The following is a 15,573-nucleotide window of genomic DNA, read 5'->3' on the forward strand; positions in this document are numbered from 1 at the left end:
CCTGGGGACAAAGGGGGGTCCTGGGACGTCACAATGGGCCCCAGTTACAAAGGGGGTCCCAATGGTGCCACAATGGGTCCTGGGGAAAAAGGGCGTCCCCAGGATGTCACAATGGGCTCTGGGGACAAGGGGGGTCCCCACGGTGTCACAATGGGTCTTGGGTACAAAGTGGGGTCCTGGGATGTCACATTGGGCCACAGTGACAAAAGGGGTCCCCATGGTGCCCCAATGGGCCCTGGGGACAAAGGAGGTCCCCATGGTGCCACAGTGGGCCCCAGTGACAAAGGGGGTCCCCACGGTGTCATAATGTGCCTTGGGTACAAACTGGGGTCCTGGGGTGTCACACTGGGCCACAGTGACAAAAGGGGGCCCCATGGTGCCACAATGGGCCAGAGGGACGAGGCGGTCCCCATGATGTCACAATGGGCCCTGGGGACAATGAGGTGTGCCCAGGATGTCACAATGGGCCCTGAGGACAAGGGGGGGTCCCCATGCTGTCACAATGCGTTACCAGTGACAAGGGGGGTCCACATGGTGTCACGATGGGCCCTGGGGACAAACGGGGGTCCCTATGGTGTCACAATGGGTCCCCACTGACAAGTGGGGTCCTGAGATGTCACAATGGGTCCTTGGGACAAAGGAAGGTCCCCAGGATGTCACAATGGGCCCTGGGGACACTGGGGGTCCCCATGGTGTATACAATGGGTCCCCAGTGACAAAGAGGGTCCCCAGGATGTCACAATGGGCCCTGCGTACAAGGGCGGGTCCCCAGGAGGTCACAATGGGCCCTGGGGGCAAAGGGGGCTCCTGGAATGTGACAATGGGCCCTGGAGTCAAAGGGGTGTCCCCATGGTGTCACAATGGGCCCTGAGGACAATGGGGGTCCTGGGATGTCACAATGGGCACTGGGAAGAAAGAGGGGGTCCCCAGGGTGCCACTATGGGCCCTGGGGACAAGAGGGTCCCCAGGATATCACAATGGGCCCTGGGGACAACGAGGGTTCCGACGGTGTCACAATGGGCCCTTGGGAAAAAGGCTGTCCCCTGAATGTCACAATGGGCCCTGGGGACAATGGGGGTCCCCAGGATGTCACAATGGGCTCTGGGGAGAAAGGGGTGGTCCCCATGGTGTCACAATGGGCCCAAGTGACAAGGAGGGTCCCCATGGTTCCACGATGGGCCCTGCGGACAACGGGGTCCACCGGATGTCACAATGGGCCCTGGGGACAAAGGGAGGTCCTAGGATGTCACAGTGGGCCCTGGGGACAAAGTGGGGTCCCCTGACTGTCACAATGGGAGCTGGGGACAAAGGGGGTCCTGGGATGTCACAATGGGCCCCAGTGACAAAGGGGGTCCCCATGGTGTCACAATGGGCCATGGGGACAAAGGGGGGTCCTCGGATGCCACAATGGGCCCTCGGGACAACTGGGGGGTCCTGAGATGTCGCAATGGGCCCTGGGGACAATGGGGGGTCCCCACGGTGCCACAATGGGTCCCCAGTGACAAGGGGAGTCCCCAGGATGTCACAATGGGCCCTGGGGATAAAGGGGGTCCCCAGGATGCCACAATGGGCCCTGGGGAAAAAGGGGGGTCCTGGGATGTCACAATGGGCCCTTGGGAAAAAGGCTGTCCCCTGAATGTCACAATGGGCCCTGGGGACAATGGGGGTCCCCAGGATGTCACAATGGGTCTTCAGTATAAAGTGGGGTCCTGGGATGTCACAATGGGCCCTGGGGATCAAGGATGGTGCCCAGGATGTCACAATGGGCTCTGGGGACAATGGGGGGTCCTGGAATGTCACAATGGGCCCTAGGGACAAAGGTTGGTCCCCAGGTTGTCACAATGGGTCCTGGGGACAACTGGGGGTCCCCAGGATGTCACAATGGGCCCTGGGGACAAGGGGGATACCCACGGTGTCAAAATGGGCCCTGGGGACAAAGGGAGGTCCCCAGGATGTCACAATGGGCCCTGGGGATGACGGGGGGTCCTGGGACGTCACAATGGGCCCTGGGGACAATGGGGCGTCCTGATATGTTACAATGAGCCCTGGGCACAACTGGGGGGTCCTTAGATGGGGGGTCCTTATGTGGGGGGTGATGGTTAAAGTGTAAGTATGGAGAAGCTTGGCAGATTGATTATATTACACTTCCACAAACACGTCAAGGTAAGCGTTACGTACTTACAATGGTGGAAGCAACCACGGGATGGTTGGAAACATCTGCCGTACCTCATGCTACAGCCCGAAATACCATCTTGGGCCTTGAGAAGCAAGTCCTTTGGTGGCCGGGTACGCCAGAAAGAATTGAATCAGACAATGGTACTCATTTCAAAAACAGTATTATAGACAATTGGGCCAAAGAACATGGTATTGAGTGGGTATATCATATTCCATATCATGCACCAGCCTCTGGGAAAACTGAAAGGTGCAATGGTTTGTTAAAAACTACACTAAAGGCACTGGGTGGTGGAGCCTTTAAAAACTGGGATTCACATTTAGCAAAAGCCACTTGGTTGGTCAACACCAGGGGATCAACCAATCGAGCCGGGCCTGCCCAATCAGAAATTCTATGGACTGTAGAAGGAGATAAAGTCCCTGTAGTACACATGGAAAATATGTTAGGAAAGGCAGTCTGGGTTCCTCCTGCCTCAGGCACAGGCAAACCTATTCGTGGGATTGTTTTTGCCCAGGGACCTGGCAGCACCTGGTGGGTGATGCTTAAGGATGGAGAAGTTCGGTGTGCACCTCAAGGGGATTTGATTTTAGGTGAAAATGTGCAATGCTGAACTGTACGATGTGAATTGCCGCACTAACAATGTTTAATAAGTGTCTTTCAGATCAAGACAATGGTGATGAAACCAGCGCTGGCTTCTTCGAGTGGCGCCCGACACCTTCTTCGAAGTTGGTGTCCTTAACCCACCAACAGGGGTCATGAGATGCACTTGGACCATTTTCCCTGCCCTGGGAGACTGTGGTGACAAAATGAACTTAATGAACTTTTCAAAGGATGGTCCACTGATTAATTACTCCTGTGTATATATGTACATATGTATATATATATATATATATATATTAGTAGTGATTAATTAGATTGTATTGATAGATTGTATTGATAAGGTTTAAGTATTCAGTGAATGTCATATGATAAGGGGTGGAATGTCCTGGTTTTGTTAAAAACAAGTTTCTCTTTTAGTGAATTTTTGCCTGTCAGCTAAAGCCTTCATATCAGCTGCATTTTCCTGGAGAACCCGACACATGTTTTGGTTAAACCCAGCAAGGGAATGCAAACTTATTGATAAGCACAGATGGACATCTCGCGAGAGGGGCAACGAGAAAACTGATGACTGAGAGACTGACCAACGGTGAATAACATTCCGTTCACGTGAATACTTCATATAAAAGTGGGAGATCACGAGGATCTCGTCCCCTTTGCCTTTTCCCTTTTCTCCTCATGGCCGACATCAGGAGAGGACCTTGCTGGTCGTCCCTGCGAACTGAGGCCAGTGAGAGACTGAATCCAGCTCCGGTTGGCTACAGAGTCTGATCCACGACTTTGGGTGCTGGCTCTGCAGTTGCTCAGACTTACAAGATGGGTTTTGTATATTTTGTATTATTTTCTCGATTCTCATCAGTAGCATCAGTAAAACATCTTTAACTTTTCCAGCTTTCTCCCCTCTGTGCTTCTTCCCCTCCCGATCGCCTGTGCTGAGTGGGAAGGGGGGAGAGGGAGGGGCAAAAGGGGGAAGTGGGGGGGAGAGGAGGTTGACAACACATCTGCCAGGGTTTGATTGTCACCCCGCAATCCTAACCCTCGACAGATAATTGGCGCCCAACGTGGGGCCAGAGAATGGGGTAAATTTGGAGATTTTTGGCTTTTCTACTGCTCTGACGTACCTTTCAATTTTCTTGGCACGGTGCTAGCTCATAGAGTTGTGATACTCGCGCGTCTGTTTGATTCGGATATTATTTAGTCGTGATGATGATCCTGTGTGGTTTGGCACTGGTTTATTTCATTATACTGCAGCCGCTAATGTATTTTTACTCGTTTTTGCTTTACCTTGAAAAACCTCCAGAAGAGATTAAAGAGCAGAATGGCTCTATATTTGCTAATTGGTCAAGCGAATCTTTAGAAAGGCTGACTAACAATACTTTTGTGATTTCGCTGGGACAGTTTGCAAATGTGTTAGAGAACTTTGAATACCCTTGGAGCTTTGATAGAACTGTGATGGTGTTATCTGGTTTGCTGAATGTGTGTCAGTTTGTGTTACTGTTAAGAGAAATGAGGTTCAATAGGAGGTTTGCGTCTCTTTTTAGTCCTGAGATTTGCGGTGCGCCTTCGGAAGCTTTAGCAAAAAGCACTCCTGGCCGCTCGAGAAAAGGCAAAACAGCCAAAGCTGCTGCTGCAGCCACTGCCCCCCCAACTGCGGCTTCGCAGGCTGAAGCTCCAGCTCCTCCGCATTGCTCCTCTGCCAAGGGCGCTGCAGATAACGTTACTTCTCCAGCCTCAAAGGCTGACAAGGCAGCCCCCCCGCCTTCACACACTGGGCACTGTTGCTGCTGTAACCACAGCAATCACTGTGACAGTCATTCAGACTCTGGAAATGAATCAGATGATGGTGAACCCATATCAGCATCAGTTGCTGGTTGTAAGAAAGTCACTAGAAAGACCACCCGTGCAGCAGGTGATGGCACAGGGCCAACATCAACCCAAGAGGCATCATCACCAGGACAGGGTGGAGATGAAGTGACCACCACTCGGTCCTTTTCTCCAGGTGAGCTGAGAGACCTGCGAAAAGACTTCAGTCGTCGTGAAGGCGAGAATATTTTAACCTGGCTGCTGCGATGCTGGGACAATGGGGCAGAAACAATTGAATTAGAAGGTGGTGAAGCCAGGCAGCCGGGATCTCTGTCAAAAGATTCCACCATTGATAGGGCAATTTCAAGAGAGTCTAATGCCGCTACTCTCTGGACCCGACTCCTGCAGCTATGAAAATCAGATTTCCCTACAAGGAAGATTGTATATCTAAGTTAGGGAAATGGAATACAATGGAGAGAGGTATCCAGTTCCTGAGAGAATGAGCTGTGCGAGAGATCATCTATCTAGGACCAAACAGCCAAGAGGGGACAGACCCAGATAGAATCAATTGTACACGATCTATGTGGCGCAGATTTGTACAAAGTGCACCACCTGCATATGCTAAGTCATTGGCAGGAATGGTCTGGTCAGCTAGAGGTGCACAAGAAATTAATGAAGTGATTGAGCAGCTCCGGTACTTTGAGGACAGCCTTGCTGGTTCTCTACGGGCTTGTGTCTCCGCTGTGGAGAAACTGTGTGAAAAATCTGATGACCGGTTTGAAAAGCTGCTGCAAGAAATCCAAGAGCTCAGAGCAGACTCGTACCGTTCACGACCTGCACAAACCTATGTTTCAGCTGTTAGGAGAAGGCGTTTCCAATCTCGAGAGAGGGCAGAGACAGCCCACAAAAAGAGGTTCACTGTGGTTCTTCCTACATGAGCAGGGAGAAAACATGAATAAGTGGCATGGAAGGCCGACCTCAGAACTTCAGGAACGAGTACGTGAGATAAAAGGAAAAACTCCTAGGAAGGTGGTTGCTCCAGTTTACAAAAGGAGCAGAAGAGATTCTGATGCTCTTGAAGGAACCTCTAATTCACACCCAGAGACTGTGCAAAACAGGAATTAGAGGCGCCCTGCCTCCAACCAGGTGGAGGAAAGGGATAACAGAGTCTATTGGACTGTACAAATACTATGGCCTGGTACAACACAACCCCAGGAGTACAAAGCTTTAGTGGACACTGGTGCTCAGTGCACAATAATTCCTTCTGATTATAAAGGAACGCAATCCATCAATATTGTTGGAGTGACTGGGGGATCCCAGGAGCTGACTGTTGTAGAGGCTGAAATGAGCCTAACTGGAAAGAACTGGCAAAAGCATCCCATTGTGACTGGTCCAGATGCTCCGTGCATCCTTGGTATAGACTACCTCAGGAGAGGGTATTTTAAGGACCCAAAAGGGTATAGGTGGGCATTTGGTACAGCAGCTGTGGACACTGAGAAAATTGAACAGCTGTCTGATTTGCCTGGTCTTTCAGATGACCCTTCTGTTGTAGGACTGCTGATGGTTGACGATCAGCAGGTGCCAATTGCTACCACGACGGTGCATCGCCGGCAATATCGCACCAGTCGAGACTCTGATTCCTATCCAGAAGCTGATCCGTCAATTGGAAAGCCAGGGTGTGATCAGTAAGACTCGCTCACCTTTTAACAGCCCAATCTGGCCAGTGCGTTAGTCTAGTGATGAGTGGAGACTAACTGTAGACTATCGTGGCCTGAATGAAGTTACACCACCACTGAGTGCTGCTGTGCCTGACATGCTAGAACTGCAATTTGAACTGGAGTCAAAGGCAGCCAAGTGGTATGCTACAATTTACATTGCTAATGCATTTTTCTCTATTCCTGTAGCAGCAGAGTGCAGGCCGCAGTTTGCTTTCACCTGGAGGGGCATCCAGTATACATGGAATCGCTTGCCCCAGGGGTGGAAACACAGTCCTACCATCTGCCATGGACTGATCCAGACCACGCTGGAGCAAGGTGAAGCTCCAGAACACTTGCAATATATTGATGACATCATCGTATGGGGCGACACAGCGAAAGAAGTCTTCAAAAAAGGTGAGAGAATAATTCCTATTCTTTTGGATGTGTCTTTCAGATCAAGACAATGGTGATGAAACCAGCGCTGGCTTCTTCGAGTGGCGCCCAACACCTTCTTCGAAGTTGGTGTCCTTAACCCACAAACAGTGGTCATAAGATGCACTTGGACCATTTTCCCTGCCCTGGGAGACTGTGGTGACAAAATGAACTTAATGAACTTTTCAAAGGATGGTCCACTGATTAATTACTCCTGTGTATATATGTACATATATATATATATATATATATATATATATATATAGTAGTAGTGATTAATTAGATTGTATTGATAGATTGTATTGATAAGGTTTAAGTATTCAGTGAATGTCATATGATAAGGGGTGGAATGTCCTGGTTTTGGTAAAAAACAAGTTTCTCTTTTAGTGAATTTGCCTGTCAGCCAAAGCCTTCATATCAGCTGCATTTTCCTGGAGAACCAGACACATGTTTTGGTTAAACCCAGCAAGGGAATGCAAACTTATTGACAAGCACGGATGGACATCTCGCGAGAGGGGCAACGAGAAACTGGTGATCGAGAGACTGACCAACGGTGAATAACATTCCGTTCACGTGAATACTTCATAGAAAAGTGGGAGATCACGAGGATCTCGCCCCTTTTCCCCTTTTTTCCTCATGGCCGACATTAGGAGAGGACCTTGCTGGTCGTCCCTGCGAACTGAGGCCAGTGAGAGACTGAATCCAGCTCCGGTTGGCTGCAGAGTCCAATCCAGGACTTTGGGTGCTGGCTCTGCAGTTGCTGAGACTTACAAGATTGGTTTTGTATATTTTGTATTATTTTCTCTATTCTTATTAGTAGCATTAGTAAAACATCTTGAACTTTTCCAACTCTCTTCTCTCTGTCCTTCTTTCCCTCCCGATCGCCTGCCCTGAGTGGGAAGGGGGGAGAGGGAGGGGCAAAAGGGGGAAGTGGGGGGGAGAAGAGGTTAACAATACATCTGCCAGGGTTTGATTGTCACCCCGCAATCCTAACCCTCGACACTCTGTCTACAACTACCTAATAGGGAGTTATAGAGAAGACTGAGCCAATTTTTTTTGGAGGTGTATAGCAAAAGGACAAGAGGTAACAAACTGCAGGAAGGGAAATTCCAACTGAAATAAAAATATATCAGCTTCACCGTGGAGTGGGTTTAGTGGTGTGACAAGGGTCGGAGAGGTTATGGGAACTCCAGTCATGGAAACATTCAAAACTTGGCTGATCAGCCTGACCTGACTTTGAAGCCAGCACTGCACAAGAAGGGTTTGGACAAGAGAGTGTGAGCTAAATTATGAGTTTATGAAGATTGAATGAAAGTAACACATGGAAATGCAATCCCGGAGTCCAGAGCTTCTTTCACACTCAATTTCAGGAAGAAAATTGTGTTCCCGTAGGGACAAACAGGATATCAGGAGATCTCAAAAACTCAAGAATATTTAATGTGAAGGAATAATCAAGAATGAATCCAAAAGGTAAGGAAGGATTTCAAGAAAAATTGGACCACTATTTCAATAAACATTATGAAGCCCAGGAGCCAGACTCCCCCACTCCTGAAGCCACGCGATAAACCAAACAACACCTGAGCTCAGTCGCTGCTCCTGCCCCAGCATCCAGACCTGGCAGGACATTTCCTAATATCCCACAACCTGAGCACCTTTCAAGCAGGTTACAGTTAAAATTAAAGCTTCCCATGGAAATGCTGCTTTTCTCTCTCTGCCTTTCAAAGCACAGATTAACTAGAAGTCAGGAGTTAACACGACCCACATCTAACATCAAAAGCTGCTGATGTTTAGCTGAGCATAAGTGACAGGTCTGATTCTTTCTTGGCACAAAAGAGTTATTAACTTTTTCAAGGCCCTGTTTTTGCTTTTCCCACTACGTCATTACTTCAGTTCTTGTGTGATGGACCAGACCACAAGGCACCAAACTTTCAGTACGTACTTAGGAGAACAGGTGTTAAGAAGGACAGCAACAAGTTACAAACCGGGGTTCTACAAGAGTTTATGGTGTTCCAAACCTCTCGATTTGGCTGCTGAGAACCTTCTCAAATTTTACTAATCAGCCTTAAACTCTGAAAGGCTCTTTGAGCAGTAATATCTACTGCTTCAAAGTATGAGATTTCAGGGGAAAAAAAAGTCTCTCCGTTGTTGGAAGAAAATATTTCTAAATCTGAACAACTTCCCCTTGGTACAGAACTGGCTCTGGTGGAAATTCAGGTTTAGCAATTAAGTCAAAGCTGGGTTTGATTCAATTATCACCTTTTTAAATGCCACCCTTCATGCACATACTGAGCATCTGACCATCAAGAAGCTAAGAGGACATGCCAGTACAGGCCAACAAGCTAAGCTGGATCTAACTTCAGGGCCAGTAACCCACTAACTATCCACCACCTGCTTCAGTACAATAAAATAATTTGCCTGTGTGGTGGAACAGTGCCATTAATCCCCACATTTACACGTGTGGAACTGAGGCTCCCAAAGATGAGCGCAGCTCCATCGCACTCACCATCAGTCATTTAAGTGCTGAAGTCGGAAGCCCAAAGCTCCCTTCAGCTGGTCCCTTCTACAGCCAGAGGGCGTTTCAACCCACCCCAAACCTGCACATCCATCTGGAACTACTCATCCCTCCCCGCTGACCACAAGAGGCTGGAAAGTAACTAAGCTTCTCAAAGCCATGGGCAATGGTTCTGGAATCCATCCAAAACTAACAAGGAATTAAGGAATGGCCTAAGGTCACCCACTTTACTCAGGGCACACATGTGCTGTGTCATTTTTAGGTAGGAGACTGCATTCTGCCCACCAGAGCTAGAGGAACACAGCTCCGCAGCCTCTTGTAGCATCGGGACAAGCTTCAAGTCCCACAGGACAGCAACTGCACTTACTTGGAAGATATTGGAGAAGTCTCTCAAGTTGAAAATGTAGTGGAACTTGATGGCTGTTGGAAGGAATGTAGCGGCTACTTTCTGGTGCAGTCCCAGGGCAAGGGCAATCAGCTGCTGAGCTGATTTTTGCACAGCCCCCGAGAAATTTCCACTTGTCAGGTGCTGCGTTAAAATGGTGCTATAGATCCTGGACAAGGCATCCTGCCCAGGGATGGACAGCGCGAAGACACAGAAGTGACGCTGAGGGAGAGAAAGGAAGGCATGGAAAGGTCAGAGAGGTAGAAAAACACCTTTCAAGCAAAATGCCCTTGGGGATTTGCTGTGATAATCTCATCTAGGCTCCCTTTCCCATGAAATGCTGGACCAGATGATCTTTTGAGGTCCCTTCCAACCTGGGTTGTTCTATGATTCTCTGATTTGCAGTCCACCTGAACAAGGTTATTTCCCTCTCCCAGTTTGCCAGCAGAGCTCAGGTGGGAAGTGACATCACTCTGCTCACTAAACCAGGGATTTTCAACTGCATCTCACCAATGCTACACTGGAAGTGCAGTCCACTGAAGAGCCAAAGGGCTCTGAAGGTCCCACCGACCTCTGACAAAGCCCAGTCACTGTCTCTATTAAGAGCAGCCCCTGGAAGGTGCCATCTCCCAGAGGACCTCTTTACTAATTTGGAACTTGCAAAGTTGCCCATGGGACACTTCATTTTAACTCCACACCTTGCTGAAGAGGAGCCAGGGTCCAAGCTGACTCTGGTCATTAGGTTTCTCCATGATGAAATGAATTTTGCTCACTGCTACCCAGTCCCTCCATCGGTTGGCAGCTCCCAAAAATCAAAGTCTAATGTTTAAGATCTCTTCCCAAATCTTCTGTTATCAGCAGCGCTTGAACTGCTTTTTGTTTGGCTTGGGGTTTTTTTGTTCGGTTAGGTTTTTGGGGGGATTTGGTTGGTTGGTTGGTTTTGGTGTTCTTTGTTTTGTTGGTTTTGTTTGGTTGCTTGGTTTGGGGTTTGTTGGGGTTTTTGTTGTTGTTGTGTTTTGGTGTGGCTTGGGTTTTTTTTTAGTTTTGTCTGTTTTCTTCGTTTGGGTTTCTCCCCCACACCTCTTTTTACTGACAGCTGCATCAGACAATTCTGGAAAGCAGGCGGCGTTAATGCACCATGCTTCAGAGCTAAATACGAGCTAAATGAAGGTAAAATCTGCCTGTATGGACCAGAAGGTTGTCCTGAAAGTAGGTGTTAAGCTGGCTGGCAACTTTTGACTTCCTCCTCTGACGGAGCTGCAGAATGCGAGGAAAAACAAACAAGGGAATAAGGGACCCAGTTCGGTGCTTCACTATTAGGAATCACAGTCACTCGACAGATTCGTGCCATTTGTACTGATAAAACAACAGCAGGATCTGCCAGTGGTTGTCCTCTAACCTCACGTTTAAATGATCCACCCCAAAATAAACCCAGCGATGCACCTGCCGTTGTGCAGGGCTTTACCTGCAGCCGAGGGTTGATGGTGAAGCTCCCCGCCGTCGGGTTCACGCACGACACATACTGCACGTTCGTGATCTCCTTCAGCGACAGCTTGGTCCGGTCGTACCTTCGGGCAAAACACAAGCAGCAGCACAGTGACCACGGCCACTGCCTCTCTCAGTACGTGTCCCTGGGCTGCCAGAGGCCGCTTGTCTTCAGGGGGTCAAATTCTGCGTCCTGCCAAGATGAGGCCCAGGCCCAGGTTGCCGGCCTATCTGTACACGGCCTGGCACACGCGAGTCCTGCTCCTGGTGGAAATCCTTCAGCTTCAACAACCTGTAGCTAATATTTCTATCAGTAATAAGCACTGAGCAAAGCCCCTGGGCCATACTCTTCACTTGCATGGAAATGGCAGAAAACAGCAGGAGTGTCTCTGGTTTGATCCCAACCCGGGACAGGGTGTGAGAGACTACAAGGGTGACTCTCAAACACTGTGGCAAACCCAGCCCTGCAACACCCAGTCATGGGAGACGGGCCATCGTGAGCAGGTGAATGGTGATTTACATGTCAAGGCCGAGGTGACAGCCACAGGCAAAGGCTGGGTGACACAGGCAGTGCTGTGTTGAAGGACACGCAGCCTGTGCGCTGACAGGCCCGACACGGTGTCAAGGCCCAGGCTGAGAGACCCTCCGGGCCTCCCCCATCTTCCACAATCACCCCCAGTGACGCCTGCACAAAAGCCCAGGTGATCCCGAGGGCTATAAACCCTATAAAACCTGTGCCAGCACGGGCAGGGTGCCACCCTGGGGACCCTTCCACCCACCGGGCTGACCACGGGAACCGAACCACACACCACAGGGTGCTGAACCCTGACTACAGACCCAAGCATTCCTGCATAGGAACTGGACCTGAGACTACAAACCCCTCAAACACACCACGGAGCCCTAAGGGTGGTGAGACCTTTCCTTTCCCTTTCCTTTTCCTTCCCTTCCCATTTCCTTCCCCCTTCCTTTCCCCTTCTTTTCTTCCTCTCTCTTTCCTTCCTATATTCCTATTTCTTTGCCTTCCTTTTTGTGAGTAATACAGTAACATAAGGTTTAGAGCCCCACTTGTGCCACAAAACTCTTTCATGTGAATCTTTTCGCTGCTAAACTGTTTATCGATTGAGCTTAAGTAACATAAATCCTTCTGCCACTGAGTCATTTGCCAATTGGACCAAGCTACAAAAAATAAAGGTCTTTTGTTTGTGGACCTTCAGGATTGTATGTACTTTTTTCCAACCCAGGGGACTGACAAATCTCAGTCACACTTCCCCCAACCATAGCGCCAGGTGGGACATGACAAGGGTCAGCAGGCTGCTGCTGCCGGGGGAGGACCGGGAGTCCTGGGCTCCCTGGTTTAAGAAGGACAAGGAATTACTGGAGAGAGTCCAGCGGTGGCTACAAAGATGCTAAGGGATCTGGAGCACCTTTCTTGTGACAAGAAACTGAGAGAGCTGGGGCTGTTGAGCTGGAGAAGAGAAGCTGAGAGGGATCTGATCAATGGGATCAATATCTCAGGGTGGCTGTCAGAGGATGGACCAGACTCTGTTCAGTGGTGCCCAACGCCAGGGTGAGGGGCAGCGGGCACAGACTGAAACACAGGAGGCTCCATCTGAACATGAGCAGAAACTTGTTTGCTGGGAGGTGCCAGAGCCTGGCCCAGGCTGCCCAGAGCGGGTGTGGAGGAATTGAAAACCATTCCAGTGGTTAAAATTCAGACAGTCAAGAAAACACACCTTCAATGAAAATAAAGAAATAATGGGAAGGGTTATTAGAATGGAGTCGTGAGACAGGTAAACTGAGCCTTGGCAGCTAGGAAGTGTCAGGTAGTCTGTAAACCCTGCCGTACCCAACCAACGGGGAACTGGGGAGGGAATTTGCAGTTGGGATTAGGGGTGGATATAAGCAGTGGCTTTTTGCCCTGTTTTGTGTGCCTACCTTTAGGTGGAACACCCGACCTTGCACAATCGTTAATAAAATATGCTTTGCTGAGAGATCCTACCTGAGCCTATTATATTGGTGAGATGATAACTTCCTGCATGCAATACAGTGCCCAGTGGGCACTGCTGAGCACATGGGCAGAAGGCCTCGATGTGTCTGGGAGGGGACCCATGGCATGCTGCATCCCCCCGCACCTCGCTGCATCCCCTGTACGTTGCTGCATCCGCCCGCACCTCGCTGCATCCCCTGTACGTTGCTGCATCCGCCCGCACCTCGCTGCATCCCCTGTACGTTGCTGCATCCGCCCGCACCTCGCTGCATCCCCTGTACGTTGCTGCATCCGCCCGCACCTCGCTGCATCCCCTGTACGTTGCTGCATCCGCCCGCACCTCGCTGCATCCCCTGTACGTTGCTGCATCCGCCCGCACCTCGCTGCATCCCCTGTACGTTGCTGCATCCCCCCCGCACCTCGCTGCATCCCCTGTACGTTGCTGCATCCCCCCCGCACCTCGCTGCATCCCCTGTACGTTGCTGCATCTGCCCGCACCTCGCTGCATCCCCTGTACGTTGCTGCATCCCCCCGCACCTCGCTGCATCCCCTGTACGTTGCTGCATCTGCCCGCACCTCGCTGCATCCCCTGTACGTTGCTGCATCCCCCCGCACCTCGCTGCATCCCCTGTACGTTGCTGCATCCGCCCGCACCTCGCTGCATCCCCTGTACGTTGCTGCATCCCCCCGCACCTCGCTGCATCCCCTGTACGTTGCTGCATCCCACCGCACCTCGCTGCATCCCCTGTACGTTGCTGCATCCCACCGCACCTCGCTGCATCCCCCTATGCCTCACTCCATCCCCCACACCTCGTTGCATCCCTCTGCGCCTCACTGCATCCCCCTACTCCTCGCTGCAGCCCCTTGTGCCTCCAACGCTCCCTCGCAGCTCCCTCACCCTCTATCTGCCTGACTTCCCTGACACCCACAGCCCAAGATTTCTGCCTCCGCTCCACTGTCTCTGTTCCTCGGAAGCTTTTGGCAGAGCTCAGGCATGCACACAGCTGAGGAGAGTGGAAATTGCAATGCGTCCCTGCCCTGTATTCCCTGTGGAGAGATGCAAATATTCATGTCCCACACAGAGCTGCTGGCTAAAGTGTAAAACACACCAATCTCCTTCCAAAACAGTCACTGCTTTTCCTTCAAATCACCTCTGCCTAGATAATGGTTGTTTGCTGCTGCCTGACAGAAGACAATGTTAGGTGCTCACAGCAGGGGGGTTCACCCCAGCTGAGGCCAAATCCACAGCCGCCTCTGCTCTCAGCGTCGCGGGGCAGCAAGGCCGAGCATCGCGCTCCCCTCGCAGGCTTTGCACTGGGACCACAGTCACAAGCCACAGCAAGAGCAGAGCAAAGCTCCTCTCAACCCAGCTATGAGTAAGCAATCAAGCGGTATTAAAGAAGCGATGGACAACGTCCTCGGACACACGGTGTGAACTGTGGGGTTGTCCTGTGCAGGGACAGGAGCTGGACTCGATGATCCTTGCGGGTCCCTTCCAGCTCAGGACGTTTTGTGATTCTAAGTGAATTTGTTTGCTGGGGACAGGGGAAGCCCTGAGGGTGCTCAACTCTCAGTTCACCCAGAGCCTCCCAACCAGCTCTAGCCCAGCAGTATGCAATGGGAAGAGGGACCCACGCTTTGAGATTCTCTCAAACCCACTCCCCAGCACTGGAGCTGAACAAAAAGGTCTCCGACAACCAAGCCCAAGCAGGCTCCTACCAGTGGCCGTAGTCCAGGTGCTGCCGGATCAGCGTATGGGGCTGCACTGTCCCGTAAGCGTCCACCTCGGGCATGTTGAGATCATCAATGAAGTACACGAGCTTCTTGGTACCTGGAGGGCCATAATTCCTACCAGCCTTTTTCTCCAGAGGTTTCTCAAGCATACCTGTAGGGAGGCAGAGGTGCAAAGCTCATCTACTGGGAGAGCAACTGCTGCAAAATAAAAATGATTTCTCAGCCCAGCTCAATGCTGTGCTGTGTGTAGCTACAGCGGCCCCTCAAGGAGCTGAGATGTCCCCCAGCTGCAGCTGTATGAGGAGCAGCTGAGGGGCCTGGGGGTTCAGCTGGAGAACAGGAGCTGAGGGGAGACCTTCTGATCTCTGAACTGCCTGAAAGGAGCTTGGAGCCAGGGGGGGTCGGGCTCTGCTCCCCAGGAACAAGCGCCAGGAGCAGAGGAAATGGTCTCAAGTTGCACCAGGGGAGGCTGAGGCTGGATCTGGGGAACAATTTCTTCCCCAAAGGGCTGTGGGGCATTGGAACAGGCTGCCCAGGGCAGTGCTGGAGTCACCAGCCCTGGAGGGTTGGACAGACGTGGAGATGAGGTTCTCAGGGACTAGAGTGCTAGAGCTGGGTTACGGTTGGACTCGATGATCCTGAAGGTCTCTTCCAACCAAACTGATTCTATGATTCTACAGTGCAGCTGGGAGCCCTGCAGGGACCCTTGGTCAGCACTTTGGTTTGACTTAAATCAGAAAGCTCTCAACTCTTCCTTCCAAACAAAAA

The 15,573-nt window shown here is 50.8% G+C and overlaps 1 protein-coding gene across 8 annotated transcripts in view; it reads right to left on the bottom strand.

Annotated features, from left to right (window-relative positions):
* Positions 1–2,517: 2,517 nt before the first annotated feature.
* LOC139825728 (dynein axonemal heavy chain 9-like) overlaps positions 2,518–15,573 on the bottom strand; it is a 36,548-nt gene continuing 23,492 nt past the window's right edge. For 4 of the 8 annotated variants that reach the window (XM_071799802.1, XM_071799804.1, XM_071799801.1 and 1 more), the window contains 3 exons: positions 14,791–14,956; positions 11,065–11,167; positions 8,119–9,821 (listed from right to left, as the gene is read on the bottom strand). In XM_071799802.1, coding sequence (XP_071655903.1) covers positions 9,366–9,821; positions 11,065–11,167; positions 14,791–14,956 — 725 coding nt within the window. In that variant the 3' untranslated portion in view covers positions 8,119–9,365. Of the gene's footprint in view, positions 7,593–8,118; positions 9,822–11,064; positions 11,168–14,790; positions 14,957–15,573 lie in introns of those variants that run through there. The other 4 variants (XM_071799806.1, XM_071799803.1, XM_071799805.1 and 1 more) reach the window with 4 other exon arrangements.

This window comes from Patagioenas fasciata, chromosome 28 (genome assembly GCF_037038585.1).
Source record: "Patagioenas fasciata isolate bPatFas1 chromosome 28, bPatFas1.hap1, whole genome shotgun sequence".
NCBI classification, from domain to species: domain Eukaryota; kingdom Metazoa; phylum Chordata; class Aves; order Columbiformes; family Columbidae; genus Patagioenas; species Patagioenas fasciata.